This window comes from Lepus europaeus, chromosome 18 (genome assembly GCF_033115175.1).
Source record: "Lepus europaeus isolate LE1 chromosome 18, mLepTim1.pri, whole genome shotgun sequence".
NCBI lineage: Eukaryota > Metazoa > Chordata > Mammalia > Lagomorpha > Leporidae > Lepus > Lepus europaeus.
In genome coordinates this window covers 49,610,879-49,629,758 of record NC_084844.1, presented here as the reverse complement: position 1 = coordinate 49,629,758, position 18,880 = coordinate 49,610,879, and the positions used below count along the sequence as shown (strand labels likewise).

Here is an 18,880-nt window from a genome sequence, read left to right as displayed (position 1 = left end):
CTGTAGGCAGAGCGCTGGAGGCTCCATCTGGGTTACAGAGCCGAAGGAGGATGCTGACCGTGGGAATGACGGAAGTTCCTGAGATTCTAGAGAGTTCTACGAAGTGATAAACACCAGCGAAAGAGGATCCAACGTCATAACTGCCCAGCACTAGGAGAAGGGGTGGGGGAGCCAAGACGGCGTTAGCTCAACGCTTACTTTTCTTTGGAGTGGGACGGAAATGACACTTGGGGAAACAGCTTCACGCACGTGACTTGGAGACAGAGGAGAGTACCAGAAGAATGAAATGCTGGCTCCCTTAAAACTACTAGCCCTGGGTCAGGAACGGAGGGGCTGGGGAGGGAATTTCACTTTTATTCACAACCTCTCCTATGTTCTTTTTTGATTTGGGGGTCATAGGACGGGTTGCAAAAGAATTAACTTTAAATCTTAAAAAGTGACACCAGAATCCTGGCCAACTGAGAGAAGACCCCGCCCCCTTCTCGCCATCTGAGCGCCGCAGAGGGACGCCAGGCGCAGGTGCACCTGCGTGGCCCGCGCGCGCACCTGCGCCCTAGCCCAACATGCTCCGGCAGCGCAGCCGCTCCTCCTCCTGCTTGTCGGCCATGCGGCTCTCCAGCAGCCGCAGCTCCCTGCGCACCGCCTTCTGCATGGACGGGTCCAATTCCAGCACCTTCTCCAGGTCTGCCTTGGCCTCGGCTGCGTTCCACACCTCCGCGTGCGCCCGCGCCCGCACGTAGTAGGCCTTCACCATGCCTGCGGGGAGGATCCGATTGCACCCACCTGACCGACACTCCCCGGCTGGCCGGACCCTGCCCGGGGCCCGCGGCGGCTCTGCACCCCCCCCCCCGTGCCTCAGTCTCCTTGACCGTACAGTCGCGAGTGCACTCCCAGCGGTACCTGCACCTGGCCCCGTAACTGACTTGATAGTCACAAGGCGGTAGCCCCGAGGGCCCCATCCCTGCACCTGCCCCCACGCGATGCTGAAGATTATGAAAATAAACACAGAGCACCTGGTGCCCGAGGGTGCGGGTTTAATGCTGTCAAACTCTGGCTTCATAAATACGGCCCACCTGGGGAACCCCCTGCGGGGCGGGGACGAGGCTTGGGGCCTGGGCAGGGTGGGGAGGAGACGCCCCGTACCTGGGTGGTGCCGCAGGATGTCGCTCGTGTGCTCCAGCACCTCGTAGTACTCCTCTTTCTTGAGCAGACACTGGCAGTAGTTGAGGATGAGGGTGTTGATCATCTTCTCCAGCTTCAGCCACGGCACCTCCCAGGGCTTCTCCTGCCCCGTGCGGAAAGTGGGCTGTGAGCTCCGGCCGCCCCGCCCCCTGCAGCCTGGTCCTGGCGGGGGCGGGGCTGCTCCTCCCCACGCCCCCCACGCGCCCCAGGCCCCCGCCCCGCAGGGCAGCTGCCTGCCTTGGTCTGCAGGCTCCTCAGGCAGACGATGGCCTCCTGGTACTTGGTGCAGGCGGCGTCGTAGCGGCCCAGCTTGAAGAGCCGGTTCCCCTCCCCGTGGAGGACGGGCACGGCCTGCAGCCTCTCGTCGTTGTTCATGTTCCACGTCTCCCTCTGATACTCGCTCGGGGCCTCCACCTGCCCGAGGGCTGCAGGTCAGCGAGGCAGGGACCGGAGAGGGCGGCCCGCAGCGCCTCTCCCCGCCATCGCTGGCAAAGGGAGAATGCGGCAAGGCCCCGGACCCCGCCCTAAATCAGTGCCGTTGTAGAAATTAGGAAAAGGCACCTTTTGTCAAGACACTTGTAAGGTTTAGACCATTGCCACAGATACTCATTTACTATCTCCATAGGACTTCTCCACCTGCTGCAACTGTCAGTATGAAAATACAAATGTGCGAGATCTAAGGACCACCTGTAGAGGGCGCTCTTGGGCAGTGCGCAGACCCCACAATTGTTCAGGCCTTTGATAAAGGCCCTGAGTCAACCAACACCCATGGAGCTCCCAGGGTGAGGCCCAGCCTTGACCCTGGCCCTGGCCCCTCCCACCACCCCAAACGTCAATCACATTAGGATGTGGCGAGAGGATGAGGCTATTTCCAGACCACTCCACCATCAGGAATGCAGTCTGAGCCCCCAAAGCCCAGGGCCCGGGGACAAGGCTGTCGGCCTAAACTTGAAATTGACAACAATGGAAACAGACAACCACAGAAGGAAAACGCATCCAAAATGGAGGCGAAACACATTTTAAAAATTGGTCCAAATGGACTTTTCTATTGGAAAAAAGAGGATTTTTTTTTTCAACTCCCAACTCTCCTCTGGTGTTCCAAACCCTGCCTTGTTGCCCAAAGATGCTGAAGTCGGGGCAGCCCGCGCCCCGCCCCCACCTGCAGCAGCTCGATGATGAAGATGAGGGGCTGAGGCTCCTTTTGCAGCTCATCCAGGTCCTCGTAGCCCAGCGAGTGGTAGGCGAACATGTTGGCCAGCCCGCAGGTGTGCACGTGCCACTCGGTGGCGTCCTTGCCCTCGGCCACCTGCCGCAGGCTCCGGGACAGGATGGGGTAGACGCCTGTGTGCTGTGCAGAGAGACAGGCAGGTGGTGCCCGGGGCCAGCCACTCGGCACCTGCCCCGCAGCCCCCCTCAGCAGACCGCGCCCCCATTTGGGAACTGTGGCTAACTGCACCCTGCAAAGCGCTTCTCGCTTATTAGCGCCTTCCATCCTCATGGTGACTAGGGACGCGCCAGGTAATGCCCATTCCACAGATGAGGAAGTGAGTCCACAGGAGTTAAGTCACTTGCTCAAGGTCACACAGGGAAAGGAAAGCCAGGACTCAAAGCTGGCTGGGGGGGGTGGGGGGGCTAGCCTCATGCTGCCCAGTTCCCTTGGCTGCACCTGCCCAGTACTGGAGCTGCAGCAGGAGTGAGATGGGGCAGTGCAGGGAGACGGCTGGCACCTCGCAGCCTTGCCCACCACCGGAAGCGGGGGGTTGCCCCCCGGGTGGGGAGGGGGGCTGGGAGAATCAGTCACGTGGCTCGCAGGGCCTCAGCTTCCCCAGCCAGATCCTGAGAGCGCGTCTCCTCCGACTGGGTTCTGAGACGGCTCAGCTCGGGCTCCCACATGCTACTCCGGGAAAGGCACATGGGAGAGCAAGCGGGCGGGAGCCCTTCCCATCTGCGCCCCCCCATCACTAGCACGGGCTGAAGGTCACCTCTCCCCTGCCCGCCAGCCAGGATCAGCTGAGGTGACGTGCGGCTTTGTGAGAGACCCCAGATAGCACTTGAGCCTGCCGGGATTAAGGCTGGACTAAGCTGGGGTGCAGGGTGCTGGGGGAGGGGCGCTCCTGGCCCTGACTCAGCAGCCCCCACTTCCAGCATGCCAGGCCCAGGCAGCTGTATGGGCACGGCCTCCGCATACACCCAGAGCTCCGGCCCGCAGCGGTGGGCTGCAGGACGCCACCAGGATCAGGGAAAGTCCCAGGGAGGAGAGCCTTGCACTCTCCCAGAGATGCACCTGCAGGGAGGCCAGCCTTAGCGCTGGCCCTGCCCTGGAGGCTTAGCTCCCCGTGCTGGGCTGGTAGGGGAGCCACAGCCACCCCACACACAGGCCTCTGTGGAGCTGGACTCTAGCTGTGGACATGCTCAGCCCACTAGGACTACAGGGTGGGGTGGGGATGGGGGAGATGGCGGCCAGGGTCACCACCCCTCTCTGGGCTCCAAGACCAGGGCCCGGTTCTGCCTGGGTTCTGCTTGGTGGGTTTACCCCACACCATGTGGCTCAGTTGGTTTTCAATCAGTGGCCAGCATTCAGCAGTGGCAAGGTTGACAGGCTCCTGGCTTGGCTCAAAAATCTTTCGTGTGGCCAGCCCCACTGGGCCCTGCCCTTTCATGTGGCAAGTATCCCATCAGAGCTGAGTGGTAGCCCTCACTCCCCACCAATGAGGCAGGTGGTTTCCAGGCAACCAGGGCTCTCGGCTCCTTATGGAATTGAAGCTGCAACCCTGGCTTGCCAAGACCAGCCACCAGCAAAATGTCTTACACAGAGAGCAGCATCCTCCCTGGGGAATGAGGCGGGAGCTGCCAGCACTCCTGCCTGGCCCTGTCCCTCTGGTTCAGGACAAGCTAATCCAACCAGGACTGGGCAGGCAGAGGGCTGTGCAGGGGTGAGCGGGCTCCCTGAGTCCTCTGTCCGAGGGATGCGGCTGTCCCACCATTACTTAGCCTCTCCAGGGAGCAGGACCCGGCATGGGGAGACGCCCCACACAGGAGACGGAGCTGCATAAATGCACCACGCGGAGCCTTTCCCAGGCCCCTCAACATTGTCCCCCTGAGAGCTTAAGAAGTTAGCTGCCCTCTTTTTGTGGCCCCAGAGCGCTCTGCCCACACCTAGGATGCTGTGGCGCCAGCTGCCCTGCGTTGCAGGTGTATGTCTGCTCCTCCTCCAGGATCCAAGTTCCTAGAGCACTGGGACTTGGCCTGTTTCATTCCCAACACCCGGTGTGGGTGAAATCAACCGGCCAGAGGACGTTGTCTACATATGGACCTAGGATGCATAGATGGGATGATGGATAGGCTGACAGATGATGATTGATGATAGATGGTAAATGATGGGTATATGAAAGAATACATGATGGACAGATGGTTGGCTAGAAAGAGAGAGACAGAAAAGAAAAGCAGATGATAGAGACAGAACTAGAGAGATGGAATGGATGGGGGCCGGTGCTGTGGCACAGCAGGTTAACACCCTGGCCTGAAGCACCGGCATCCCATATGGGCACTGGTTCTAGTCCCGGCTGCCCCACTTCCCATGCAGCTCTCTGCTGTGGCCTGGGAAAGCAGTGGAAGATGGCCTAAGTCCTTGGGCTCCTTCCACCCGTGTGTGGAAGAAGCTCCTGACTCCTGGCTTCGAATCAGCACAGCTCTGGCCATTGCGGCTATCTGGGGAGTGAACAAGTGGATGGAAGACCTCTCTCTCTCTCTCTCTCTCTCTCTGCTTCTCCTCTCTCTGTGTAACTCTGACTTTCAAATAAATAAATAAATCTTTAAAAAAAGGAATGGATGATGATGGATGGAGAGATAACACAGATATGGAACTGATTAGATATATAGGTTGACTGATAGAATAAATGATTAGGCAGATGGAGAGAAGGAAGGAAGGAAGGAAGGAAGGAAGGAAGGAAGGAAGGAAGGAAGGAAGAAAGAAAGAGAAAGAGATAGAAAGAGGCAAATAGATTATAGGTACATAGATGATAAATAAGACAGATGAATAATGGTTGATAGATAAATAGGTGGACGCTTCGTGCTGGAAGTGAACAATGATACCAGTGGAAGGGAGGGCTGGACGGTTGATGCCTGCAGGGGTGACAGCTGGTGGGGAGGGGGAAAAATGACTGGGATGCATGGGGTGTGCGAGCCTGGCAGCTGAGGCTCACTGCAGTAAGTAGCTGCCAGCCAGAGAGGGGGGCAGTGCACCGTGACCACCAGCGTGGCAAAAAGAACACAGGGACCACAGAGCCACTCCCACAGGATGGGAGAGCAGCTACTTGTAGTTTGGCAAACAACAAATCAATCCGCCCATCAGGCAGGTATTGACAGCCTTCTGTGCGCTCAGCTCTCCTGTGCTAGCACACACGCACCCCACAGAGAGGGCTCCTGGGGACCGAGCCTGTCTAGCAGATACTGCCTCCCAAGTGCACATCATCCGTCCAAAACGCCATCCATCCGGCCATGGTTCTGACTTTACACTCACTGAAATCACAAAGCAGCCAATTTTATGAAGCCTGAATTAATAAGTACAAACCATACTTTAAAAGTTTTTTTAAAAAATCCAGGATGGGAGGCTGGCACTGTGGCACAAGCTGCTGCCTATGATGCCCAGCATCCCACATGGGTGCCAGTTCAAGTCCCGGCTGCTCCACTTCTGATCCAGCTCCCTGCTAATGCGAATGGGAAAACATGAGATAATGTCCAAAGTACCTGGGCCTCTGCACCCAAGTGGGAGACTTGGGTGGAGTTCGAGGCTCCTAGCTTTTCCTTGGCCAAGCCCTAGCTACTGCAGCCATTCGAGGAGTGGATAGAAGATTCTCATTCTCTCATAGTCTCTCTCTCTCTCTCTCTCTCTCTCTCCTTATTTATGTAACTCTGCCTTTCAAAAAAATAATTTTTAAAAAAAATTAGGGTGAGAGGCCAGCATTGTGGTGCAGTGGGTCAAGGCCCCAACTTGCAGGGCTGGCATCCCATACGGGTACCAGTTCAAGTACTAGCTGCTCCACTTCGGATCCAGCACCCTGCTAATGTCCCTGAAAAAGCAACAGAGAATGGCCCAAGTCCTTGGGCCCCTGCACCCATGTGGGAGACCTGGAGGAAGATCTTGGCTCCTGGCTTCGGATTGGCTCAACTCCGGCCACTAGGTTGTGAACCAGCGGATGGAGGACCTCTCTCTCTGTCTCTACTTCCCCTTGAATCTCTGTCTTTCAAATAAATAAAAGAAATCTTAAAATATTAAAAAAAATATTTAAAAATCAGGATGAAGAGTAACACAGGGACTGACACAATAAAAAGACCCTCAACTTACTAAGTGGATAAAAAACAAGTCACCGGCGTTAGGTGTGGCCACCTGCTGGTAGATCACAGTATTGCAGCCTAATTCCAAGGACACACATTGGGTAAGCAGGAGACCAAGAGTCCCACTGGGGTCCTGGCCCCTCACCTGTTTGGCCCAGGGCGAACTACTTTCCCTTGCTGAGCCCTGAATTAGAAAAATGGGAAAACTATTCTCAAACATTCTTCTGATTCAGAACAATAGTTCCCATTTTTCAACTAGGATTTTCCTCGTACACATCACACCACGCAACCCCCAAACAATCCCTTAAGACAGGGCTCCATTTACTTGCAGATGAGAAAATAGAAGAGGGAATAGTGATAGAACGAACAAATGACAGCACCAAGTTCCAGCTCGGAGCATCATTCTACCCACGCCCACGCCCACCCCGCCTTCCTCAAATTGCTCTTCCCAAAGTCACTGGTCCCTGGTGCAATCTCCAGTTGAGGGTGGCTTCCTGGCTCAGGCTCACTCCTGTGTCCCAGCCCAGCCCCCCAGGGCCTCACGCTCTCTGCTGAGCCCATCTTCACCCTCCCCAAGGCGGGGAACGAGGGTGCAGAACGCCCTCTGCAGAGTTGTGCGTCTCCCCCGCACCTCCCCTGGCACCCGCAGCGAGAGGGGGCGCCCGCGGCAGCAGGGCCTACTCACAATGGTGTCACACCAGAACTCGGCCACCTCGTGGAGGCGCATGGACATCAGCAGCGTCTCCCACACCTCCAGCTTGAACATGTTGCCGATGATGATGTGCATGGGCTGGCCCACCTGCTTGCTGTCGTCGATCACCGTCCGCTCGTCGTCGCATTTCGTGGTGCGGAAGTGAAAGGTCACCTGCTCACCGAGAGAGGGACCTTGGCTTGGACACACCTCCCAAGGTCCGGCACAAGGTGCCCCCACTGTCACAGACTCCCAAGACTGTCCTCAGGGGTCAGCTCGCTGGAGACAAGGGGGAAATGGCTCAGGAGGCCCCATAGGGCCAGCACCTGCACCTGCTGGCACATCCCGGGTAAGGCGCTCAGCCCCTCCCACACACCCTCATGCCCCCTGTGCAGCTCCACATGTCAGCCAGAGGTCATGGTCACAGACACAGCCGTGGGTCCTGCAAAGCTCACCAGACACCTGGGGACAAACACCTGAGCCTGGGGCTCTAGCCAATGCTAAAGTGTTGTCTGGAAAGTACCCAAACCATCCCATGAATAACCCCGGCGTTGGGGGCAGTGGGTCCCACCGGCTGCTCTTTTTGGCAGAGCTGCAGGCCATCTGTTGGCCAAGGGGACCGCATCTGCGAGGGGAGGGGGGCACTCACGCGGGACCCCGTGAGGAAGCTCGGGAGGTCCCCGGAGCCTCCGTGCAGAATGGTCTTCTTCACCCCCTCCACGTTCAGCAGCAGAGCGGCGTCCATGGCGTCCAGCCCAGATAATCTCACCCTGGGCCAGGGCTTGGGGATTTGTGCCGGAGCTGGGTGGGGGCAGGAGGGGGTGAAGGCCGGAAGCAGGGAGGGGCCCACACCGTGCAGCCCTGCTCAACCAGGCCACCCGGGCCTCCAACGTGTCCACTGCTCCTTGGCCGTTGCTGTGGATTCCTGCCCACCCCGCAAGGGCAGCAGGCTGCTGCGCTTTCTTATAGGAGACGGGGGAGGGGGAGCAGCATGGGCCTGGAGGGGCCCTTCACCAAGGGGTAAAGAGAGGGCCCTGCAGCCATGTTTTTAAAGATTTATTTGAAAGGCAGAGAGAGGGGGAGAAAGGAGGAAAGAGATCCTCCATCTCCTGGTTCACTCCCCAAATGCCCAGCCAGGAGCTCTATCCGGGTCTCCCAAGTAAGTGCAGGGGCCCAAGGACTTGAGCCATCAGCTGCTGCTTTCCCGGGTACATTAGCAGGGAGCTGGATCAGAAGAGGAGCAGCTGGGGCTCTGTGTGCCCTCCGCATGCCCTCTTTGTCTGGCCTGGTCCCTCGGGTGCTGACCCTGGTCCCAGACCCCAGGGTGTCCTGTTCCCCCCTTCTCCACTCATCAAGAGGCACCCACAGGAGGCTGCCATCGGTCCAGGGCCAGGTTCGGGGGAAGCCGGAGCGCCCTCTCCTATCCCATTCCCGGCTCCCTTGCCAGGTCAGCCCGGGGGCAGAGGTGCCACCCGTTCCCTCTTGGAGGACTTTACCCTGTGCCCAGCACCCAGGCAGGAACAGAGCCCATCCAAGGACCCCGCCCCACCCTCTCTCGGGTCTAAAAGCAGAAAACTGGTGGTGGGCGCCACCTGGTGGCAGGTTCGGGTTCTGGCGTTCGCGCTCCCCAGAGGCTGTACCCACCACACATGCGTTCTGTCATGGGATGAGGCTGACCTGCGGGAGCAAGAGGCACAGGACCCTGCCCGGGGGACAGGTGCGAACCCCCCACAGGCGCTCATGAGGCTGGTCTTGCCTGGCCCGTGGCCTTGGGCGCCTCTCACCCTCTCTGGCTGTTTTCCCAAGAAGACTGAGCCCTCCGGCACCCTCTGGAAGGCTGAGAGCCAGAGCAGGGGGTGGGGCCTGGGACGCTGGGCCACCTGGGCGGTGCCGGGACCCTGGCCCCAGCTCCCAAGCCCCTCCCTGATGGCTCAGAGCCCAGGGTCCCATCGCGGCCCTGTCTGTGGGCATGGGGCCAGGGTAAGAGCTGTGCATCCTTCCAAGCCTTCTTCAGCCCCACGCCCACCCCGCGGGGTCTGCATCGAGGGGCTGGAGACTTGCAAAGCTCCCCCTCCCTCCACTGGTGTTGCTGTGAGGGAGTCCCACAGCCTGGCTCATGGGAGGCACAGAGGTTCACAGAGCTCAGGGCTGGGGAGGGGGGGTGTAAAAGCGGGGTGGGGGTCTCCCTGCTGGGGGGGACCTACAGATGCAGAGAGCTCCTGAGCCCATCACTCCCAGAGCTAGATGCACCTGTGAGGCGAGCAAGAGGACATTGGAGATTAAACTTCCCACACCTGAACTTCTGGGAGACACTCACACCTTAGCCAACTTCAAAGGGGTATAAAGATGATTGGCATAAAAGCCGGGGTGGGGTGGGGGGAGCACGCAGAGGGGCCCTGGCAATGTTCACCTTTGACCTGAGGGAGAGCTCCAGGGTTTTTTTTTTTTTTTTAAGAAATTTTATTTATTTGAAAGGCAGAGACAGACATAGAGCTATATCCCATCTGCTGGTTCACTCTCTAAGTCTGTAACAGCCAGGGCTGGGCGAGGCTGAAGCCAGGAGCCCGCAATTCAGTCTGGGTCTCCCATGTGGGTGGCAGGGACCCAAGTACTTGAGCTACCACCTGCTGCCTTCCAGGGTGTACATGAGCAGGAAGCTGGATGAGAACCAAGCTGGGGCCGGAACTGTGGTATAGAAAGTTAAAGCCTCCACCTGCAGTGCCAGCATCCCATGGGGTGCCAGTTCGAGTCCCAGCTACTCCACTTCTGATCCAGCTGCCTGCCAATGCACCCGGGAAAGCAGTGGAAGATGGGCCAAGTGCTTTGGCCCCTGCACCCACATAGGAGACCCAGAAGAAGCTCCTGGCTCCTGTATTCAGCCTGGCTCACCCCACACCATTGCAGCTGTTTGGGGCGTGAAGCAGCAGATGGAAGCCTGCTCTCTCTGTATCTCCCACTCTCTCCATGGACTTTATAACAACACAGCCTCCCTCCTCGCCCCCCCCCCCGCCCCTGCCCCTGCCCCTGCCCCTGCCCCGTGGGGTCTGCTCAGTCTTTCTCCAAGGTGGAGCTCAAAGTGCTCTTTTCTCCTGCCCACACCGCCCCCTCACTCCTCAGCCGGGAGTCAGGACCCCAGCTCCGGTGAGGTGCCCCATCCCCCTACACCCCGCCACCACCCGCCCTCTGCCTCTTCACAACCATCCATGTGTGTTATACCGTGCTGAAGGTCTGTCCGCCATCACAGCGGCAGGCCCAGAGGTCAAGGACACGGGAGGGAGCTTGGCTGTTGGACCAAGGGCCCCTAAAGCAGGGCAGGGCTGGAGCCCCTCCTTTAGCCCCCTCCCCAGCAGAGGCAGGGGTGGGGCCAGAACACTACCCCCTCCCAGGAAAGCCTGCGCTTGGGACGACGGACTTGCGTTCCCTCCTTACAAGGAGTGGGAGCCTCCCCCCACCCGCCACGCACCTGCCTGCCTAAGTACAGCCTCTGTCCCACCCTCATGCCAACACCCCATTCAGAAGACATGCTTCTGCCTCTTGTTGCCATGGAGACTGCGCTTCACTAACCCGGCCAGCAGGTTAGCATTCTGAATGGGGCAGGAGGGTGTGAAGCTGGGTGCTGGGAGGGCTTCCTCCCGCGTGCAAGCAGGCATCCATTCACCGCAGGACGTGGCTGCACACTCTACACTTAACCTCTCAGGCAGCCGCGAAGGAAACTCCAGCTCTGACTCAATTCTGCACAATCTTGGGCAAGAGACTTCACCTGTCTCCCTCCATCTGGGCTTCGTCCTCCGTAATCGGAATTAAAATAGCACCTGCTTTCTAGAGTCGCCAGGAGGAATAAAGACATCAGCGCACTCAGCGGTCTCCGCCGCATGGCTGGGGCTTCAAAAACAGCAGACGTGATGGACGGGACGCCGGTGACACGCCAGCACCCAGAGACACCTGGGGCCGGCCAACAAGGCTCAGAGGTTCTGCCTCCACCCCTTTCCTCTTCCTGGAGTCTCCCACAACAGCAACTTAGTTTCCATAGAAGCAACAGGGCTTCCTCTCCACCACCACCCCACCCCCCAGTAATTTAGTTTTAAAGGACATGCATCCAATTCCCCCAGATTTCAATCCCAAATAATCGGGTGCACACAGAGTTGGGAACAAGCATTTCCGACCCCTGGAAGATGAGCCCACGGCCATCATAAAGCAATCACAGTGAGCTGCAGCCACCTGTTCTTATTAGCAGGACCAGATCCGTCTCCGAGGGCGTCACTCACTGTCAAGCGTTGCTCCCTGACCCTTGTTTCGGCTCACACATGTGTGCCGGGTTTCTGACAAGGAGGACTGGCCCCTGTTCCAAACCCACCACCCCCGCCACACACACACACCACACACACCCTTTGCCTGGTTAGTTCTTTCTCTAGGTCCCAGCTAATTTCTGTGTGGTTCTTGGATGGGCTGGTTGCAGGTCTCTGCCCACCCAGCAGATGGAGTGCCATCAGGGTAAGGGGCACGCCCCTTGTGTTGACATCTTGTTCAGCTTGGTGCCTGAGCTACCTCGGTAGGACCTGGGGATACAAGGGAGAAAGAACGAGGGGTGGGGAGGAGGAGGAGCATGGGCGAGAGCAGGCGACTCAGCTGGGGAGTGCTGGCCTTCAGGGCCTGGGGCACCAGGAGGGCGGGGCCCGAGTGTTGGGTGAGAGGCCCAGGCTGGGGGGGGGGGGGCAGCGCAGCGTGAGGGTCAGGCACAGGGACCCGGCTCCTGAGGGATGAGGGATGGCGTTCGGCTCCTCCGCTCTGCTCCATACTCAGGAAGTGAAATATAGGCCCCTCCCCCACCTCTCTGCCTCAGTTTCCTCCTCCCTCTGCAGGGAGGCCAGGTTGAGGGCCCGCGGCTTCAGCGCTGCAGGTGAGTTAGGCACTGTGCTCTCCACGAGCGGTGGTCGCTGCTGAGACCAACGGAGATGAGGCAGAGCCCTGAAGACAGCGCTTGGAGGAGGCCTGGGCGAGGGGGCAGTCTGCAGCACCCACAGGGAGCCAGCGGGGAGCAGTGATGCTTTGAGGTCTCCTAGGGACGGGCTGGTAATGGGGAGAGCTTTACAGATGGCGGGAGTCAGCTTGTGTGGATGCAGAGGGGAGGGGGAGGGGTCTCTCGGTTTAGGATGGTGAGGCGGGGGCAGGGGGCAGGAGCAGGAAGGCAATGGGGGGGGCGGCAGGAGGGCAGGGGCAGGAGGGCAGGAGGACAGGTAGGCAGGGCAGGTGTACTCCCGTCTGTCCCACCTCCCAGGTTGTTTGATGGGGAGTGTGGAGCCTGTCTCAGGAGGGAGGGGTCTGCACCCGCATTCCCCAGCTCTTTAGAACAAAATCGCTGAGCGAGAAAGAACAGGCCACACCCCCTGTCAGGAGGGGCAGGGTTCTTGGAAGACTAGGGTTGCTGCAGGCTGAGTGCCCTCCCAGAGCCCGGGACCCCAGGGGTCGCACCCGCCTGAGTCCCTTGCAGGCTCGAGGAAGGGGCTCGGGCGTGAGGCATGGACCGCGCGCCGCTGCTAGGGACTGCGGACCCGGCAGAGGCGTGGGCAGGCGGGGCGGTGGAGGCCCAGCCAGGCGGGGGTCTCGAGCGACGAACCGGAGCAGGATTTGCAGCCGTGAGGGTAGGCGACCAATTGGAGGCCCGGAGCCGTGGCCAAGGCAGTGTCTCGGAGCCAATCATCTGTGAGGATAGGCCCGGGGCGGGGCCGCGCGGAGTTTGAAATCCGCAGCGGTGGGCGAGAGACCCGCTGTGCTCGGATCGGCTCGGCGCCTGGGGTGATCGCAGGTCTGGACCCGTGGGGGGCTGCTGTTCGGAGTGGGGGAGGGGGCTGCCCAGGCCGGACACGGACGTGGGGAGCATCCAAGGGAAATCGGGGTGTCCGGGGGGCGGCCGTGGTGTAGGTGGGGGTGCGCCGGGTCAGGGCCGCGTTTCGAGGCCCGGAGAGCCCCTGCCTGTCTTCGGCTGGAGGCCTCGGGTCCAGGGATGCCGGGGCCGAAAGGACAGCCCCTGGAGAGACCCCAGGCCCAGGCGGCGGGAGTCCGCGGATTTCCCCTTGCGGGAAACACCCCCCTTTCCAGCACCCACAGCTATGAGGGCCCCACCCCACAGGCCTCCATCCTTCTCCCTCCCTGGGCCCAGGAGCCCTGCGGAGCCTGGAAGGGGGCCGGCGATACCGGTTGACCTGCCCTCGGCCCTCCTCCCCAGGGCGCGGTGGACAGAGGCGGCACAGCCAGCAGATGGCCTGTCGGTGGTCGGTGCGCCGGAGATCGCTGCTGGAGGAGGAGCAGCCGGAGGAGGAAGCCGCCACGCCGTCCGCAGCCGGCCAGCAGGATGCGTCCGCGGGGGCCCTGGGCTCCCTATGCAGACAGTTCCAAAGGAGGCTGCCCCTGAGGGCGGTCAGCCTCAACCTTGGGGCGGGTCCTTCATGGAAACGCCTGGGGACTCCAGAACCAGAGCAGCAGAGCCTCCAGGCGGCAGCTCGCTCAGCCAAGAGCGCCCTGGGGGCCATGTCTCAGGTAACAGTGGCTGTGCTGTCCTGCTTCATGGACCCTCGGTGCTGGATAGAGCCCACCTCCGGGAGCCCTGGGAGAGTCTAGACTCCACCTGACAGGGACTTTGCGCCTCTAAGAGTTGCTAGCATAGAGTGGGCATGCAACAAATAGCTGAACGGTGGGGAGAAACAGTGTCACAGAGGGAACAGATGCTCCTGATACAAGGGGTGAGAGCCATGTGACAGCCAGTAGGGATGGTGAGGGGACGGCCAGTGAAGCCCCCCCTCCCCCCCGGCAGGTGGCCCCATGGAGAATCGCTGGGAAAAGGCAAGCACAGGTGGAATGGTGTGAGTCCCACCGAGACCCAGGGACAGGGGCGCGGGCAAGGATTCTGTCTGGGTGTGGCCAGAGGAGGGGGGCAGGAGGATGTCTGATGTGTGTGGACCCCCAGGAGAACCAGAAGTGGGAAGGATTCCAGACAGACAGGAAGTGTCGGGAACTTTCTCTTGACCTGCTTGATGAAAAGGGTGGTGGGGCAGACACACCCGCGGAAGCCTGGGAGCCTGGGTGCTGGACTCGCCCAGGGGAGAGCCGCTAACTTCAGGAGCTCCTCGGAAGGTAGACCCCCGAGAACCCGGTGTCAGATGAGATGGGCTAGCACCATATCATGACCATACAGTGGTGTAAGGTGCATGGGGCATTCTGAGGTGTCCCGAGGAGGGACAGAAGCCAGGGCAGGCATCTGGCCCCGTGGTTAGGCTGCATCCCATATCCAAGGGCCCAGGTTCAAGTCCTGACTCCCGATTCCAGCATCCCACTAAGGCAGACCCAGGGAGGCAGCGAGTGAGACCTCAGATGGTTGAGTCCCTGCCGCCCACATGGTAGACTGGGATGGAATTCCTGGCTCCTGACTTTGGCCCCTGGCCATTAAGGGCATTTGGGGAGTGAACCGGCAGGTGGGGCTCCATCTGTCTTTTTACCTCTCCAATTACAATAGAAGAAAGGACAGAAGCCATGGTAGCAGCCAGCCGTAGGAGGAGAGGGCTGGATGCCCCACTGGGGGCTCTCAAGGTGTGGTGAGAGGGTTGCTCCTCCAATTCCTCCACAGACAGCTCTCTGGGCCCAGCCCATTAGTAAGAACCCTGAAATTGTTCCCACCGCCCCGAGCACAGGAGAGGTAGAGGGAAGTATCTTATCCAAGGCCACATGACATGGAATTTAGCTTGGGGCGTGCACCAACCCTCCCGCCTCTGGCATGCCGTGGCATTCAAGGTCTTCAAGCCATCACCCACTGCTGTGATAGGCCTGAGAGTTCAGGCTTGTTCCTCCGAGCAATAAGGAGCCACAGGAGGGTTTCGAGGGGCCAAGCGTCCCGGGCAGAGCTGCCCTCTGGGCCAGGGTGGAGGACGGATGAGAGTGGACAAGCGAGAGCAGAGGCAGGGAGACAGGTTTCCTCAAGAGGATGTGGGCTTAGACAACTGGAGTTCTATGAGCCAGGGCAGTCCTCCCGTGATCGGCCTCTGGGGGCGTGTCTGGGGGGGGGGCTCCATTTCCCATCCCTCAGGCTTGAGACTGAAAGCAGCCTGCAAGTACGGACGCGTTGGAGGCCAAGGCTCGGAGGGGAGGCTGGGAGTGGCAGGTGACGCACCTGGGTTTCGCGCATGCTCACCTTGCCCTGTGCCTGTCGCAGAGGATCCAGGAGTCCTGCCAGAGTGGCACCAAGTGGCTGGTGGAGACGCAGGTGAAAGCCAGGAGGAGGAGGAGAGGGGTGCAGACAGGTGGTGGCTCCCCCCCGCACACCCTGAGCCAGAAGAGCACCCGGCTGTCGAGCACCGCCCACCCAGCGCTGGGCTCCCGGGAGCGGGGGTATCGCCGCCTCTCGGCCCAGACAGGCCCCCGTGCCCACCTGCTCCGGCGGCCAAGGAGGGACGCTGCCTTCCAGAGGAGCCCCTACTCCTCCACAGAGCCCCTGTGCTCTCCCAGGCAAGTGGGGCTGCGCGTCTCCCCAGAGCCCAGGCCCCCCAAACACTAACCAGGCCCTATCCTGCGGTTCCCTGAGCCACACCTGTGCCCAGGCCCAGCACTGCCCTCAGAGCTACGGGAGGACCTGGGGGAAATCCTGCAGGGCCTTCGCTTCCTGGTCTGTAAAGGGCAGAGGTGAGCTCCGCTCTGCCACACAGCCGAGCCTTCTGTTGAGCCCCAAAGCGGGCCTGGGGTCCCCCGAGGACTCGGCTCGGTTTCCAGCTGCAGAGAAGCAGGGCTCACTTGGCTACAAAATCATCTGCCCGTGACCTTGGGCCCCCGTGGGCCTTGATCTCTGCCAGATGCTCCAGTCACCCTAACATCCCTTGCTTAGAGTAGGGACCCGGGGTGAGGCATTCCCGGCTCACCAGGGTCTGGGGGGAAGCTCCCGTCACAGATTTCCAACTGCCACCCGTGTGGCTTTGCTCTTGTGCAGTGAGTCTGACAGTGACCTTGAGCCTGCAGGGGCAGGAATTCCACTCCTTCAGAAGTTGTCCCAGAAGCTGGATGAAGCCATAGTGGCTGAAGACAGGTGAGTGGGCGGCCCCTGAGCCACTCCGTCTGCAGGCTGGCTGCTGGCCGTGGCTCGGACCAGCTGGGTGGCTCTGGCCAGCCCCTGTCCCTCCTGACCACAGCTGTGAGAAGGGACAGAGCCTTGGGAGGGGAGGTGTGGCGGTGGGGGAGGGTTCCCTGGGCCTTGGCAGCCCTCACTTCAATCAACCGGGGCCTCACGTGCGGCCAGGAACTGGGTTCCTGGAAGACCTGCTCCTCCTGCAGTGCTCTCCGGGGCTCTATGCCCTGCCTGTCTGCGGTGCTGGGCAGAGGGCCGTGGCTGCCCGGGGCTTCCCGGGCTGTGCATTCAGGACCCAACTTGGGGCCATTTCCCCATTGGAACGATGGCCCAGAGTGGCCGTGGAACCCCCACGTTTCCAGGCTGGTGGGGCCCTCAAACCTGCAGCCCCCAGCAGCGTCAATCCCTCCCCTTCCCCTCCCCAGCGGCGACATGACCGTCTCTCTCCTCCACAACTAAGGATGGTGCCCGGCAGGTAAGACCCTCTGCCACACAGCTTTCTAGCGTCTTTCTCCCCCACCTCCACACGTGAGCATGCACGCATACTTGAAGAAACGAGTCTTTTCTGGAAAACCTCAGAGTGGATGGGCACAGGAGAGCAGGGACTGTACCAGTCCCCCTGGCTGCTCGGGGCCAGAACTGCTAACCCAGCGTGCGGGGGCCCCCACACCGGGGGGACAGGCATCGTGTGCCCCACTTGCCCTGCCCTGAACACAGCGAGTGCACCAAGGGAGCTCTGTCTTGCAGGGAACAAGCCCCGTGTGGCACCACACCCAGGACGTCTAGGCCACCCCGTGAGGCCCTGGAGGAAGCCCTGACCCTCCAGCCTGCTGCTAATGAGCACCTGACGAACAGAGGGCCCCGGAGCTCCCCTGCACTGGCCACCTCTAGGCCCGTCGCCTGTCATAGCCGGCGGCGACTTGGGGCCTTGCAGACATGGAAGAAATTGTTTCTTCTGCTCCCCCAGGGGACTCTTGGGCTTAGAAACTCATCCCCCCCTCGAGCCTCGGGCTGCTTCCTCCACAGTGTGATGCGCAGGCACTGGGGGTGTGGCGGGGCCTGGGCCCTGCACCCAGAAGCAGAGTCCCTGGGGGGTCGTCCCAGCTTCCATTCCTGCTCCCCGCACCAGGGCCCTGGAGGAAGGGACAGGAGATGTCTCCAGGCGGAAGGACCCTGGGCTCCGGGCCACCTACTGATACGTTCAGCATAGGGCACTGTGGATGTGCAGGGAGGGTGGCCCTCTGTAAGTTATTTAAGAAATCTGCTTTGTCATTTTATTAGAAAGGAATCCGTGTACCACTTTCCCAGAGGACAACGCCTGCTCCTAATAAAGACTCATTGTGCTTCAGACTCCGTGGCCTGTCGCCCCCACAGCTTGGCCCCTCCCAGCCCTCCCAGTCCAAGCCGGCCTGCCCCGCCCCCCAGCTAAGGGACACACAAGTACAGCGCCTCCACTGAGCTCAAAGCAGAGCACGTTTTAAAGGCAAATAAGGTTTTTATTTAATCGACAACGTTTGAGATTTGTTAAAAACCAGCTCACATCAAAATCGAGACCTGTTGTAAAAATCTTTTAACTCCATAATGCTGTTTTTTGTCATGTTAGAAATCTGGTGTTTTACATTTTCTGTTCTAACGGATTGTGTACAGGCAGCCGCAAGGAATCTAACAAACCTTTTCTCACCACGGAACCGTCCGGCACAGAGAATACTGAACGTCACACACTTGGGAACGGTCAGGCCACGGACAAGGTCGGACTGGCTGCCACCACCGAGTAAACAGGACAGCGGGATCGAGGGTGGGGGTCCCCGCACGCGAGCAGCCCTCCTCCCATCTCTCCCTCCGCAGTGCATCCCGGAGGGCCTGGCTGACTTCCCTCGCCCCCTCCCCGCTGGCTCTCAGCAAGGACAGCAGAGCCCACCAGGCCTCTCTGCTTGGACTTGATCCTAGCTGGGATGTGTAAGAAAGCCCCCTCCCCCCACCAAGCCCAGAAGGAAGGGGAGGGGAGGTTTGTTTTTGGCTGAGCCAAAGATTCTAGGTTTCCAGGGCACTTGGCCCCCCACCCCCTGGGATTCAGTGAGAAATTGGTTGTTTAAGGCCAGGTGGACTGTGATGCTCCTTCATCGGCAGGGAGCCCCTCCTGAGCAGGGCTGCACCTGCGCTGGGCGAGATGGCAGGGATGCAAAACCCACACCAGCTCTGGCCCCGGGTCCACCTGCCTTGGCAGAGTGCCGCTGCTGCGGGAAGATTGGTGCCGTGTTTTGTTTGTAGGACACTGGCACAGGCTCCAGAGTGATAAAAATGCAGTTAAAAAAAAAATGAGATCTGGTCCTCCCCCCATTTCTAAAAGCCCCCATGCCCCCTGTCTTCCCCTTCCCCACTAGAAATCTCTGGGCTTTGAATGCCCTCACTGTAGCCAGGCACCAAGACAGAGGGCTGTCAACCCAAATGCAGGAAAGGAATCTACCTTTTTCTTTTTTTAATATTTTGCGGAGCCTAACAGAGGAGTCGCGATCTTTAGGGGAAAAAAATCCATGATGCTGGAAGAGCAGGCCCTGGCCAGGAATGCACCC

The 18,880-nt window shown here is 60.0% G+C and overlaps 2 protein-coding genes across 3 annotated transcripts; one reads left to right on the top strand and one right to left on the bottom strand.

Annotated features, from left to right (window-relative positions):
* Window positions 1-553: 553 nt before the first annotated feature.
* AIPL1 (aryl hydrocarbon receptor interacting protein like 1) lies at window positions 554-7,952 on the bottom strand. The gene is made up of 6 exons (XM_062216966.1): window positions 7,857-7,952; window positions 7,202-7,381; window positions 2,342-2,530; window positions 1,420-1,596; window positions 1,144-1,285; window positions 554-756 (listed from the first exon to the last, which is right to left on the bottom strand). The coding sequence occupies exons 1-6, from the start codon at window positions 7,950-7,952 to the stop codon at window positions 554-556; spliced, it is 987 nt and encodes a 328-aa protein (XP_062072950.1).
* Window positions 7,953-12,908: 4,956 nt separating this feature from the next.
* PIMREG (PICALM interacting mitotic regulator) lies at window positions 12,909-18,600 on the top strand. Of its 2 annotated transcripts, none has more exons than XM_062174972.1 (6): window positions 12,909-13,010; window positions 13,431-13,741; window positions 15,408-15,700; window positions 16,176-16,271; window positions 16,736-16,785; window positions 17,592-18,600. In XM_062174972.1, exons 2-5 carry the CDS (start codon window positions 13,463-13,465, stop codon window positions 16,767-16,769), a joined length of 702 nt encoding a protein of 233 aa, XP_062030956.1. In that variant the 5' UTR covers window positions 12,909-13,010; window positions 13,431-13,462; the 3' UTR covers window positions 16,770-16,785; window positions 17,592-18,600. The 2 variants fall into 2 exon arrangements, with proteins under 2 accessions (XP_062030956.1, XP_062030955.1); XM_062174971.1 differs by having other exon boundaries at window positions 17,058-18,593.
* The last annotated feature ends 280 nt before the right edge of the window (window positions 18,601-18,880 follow it).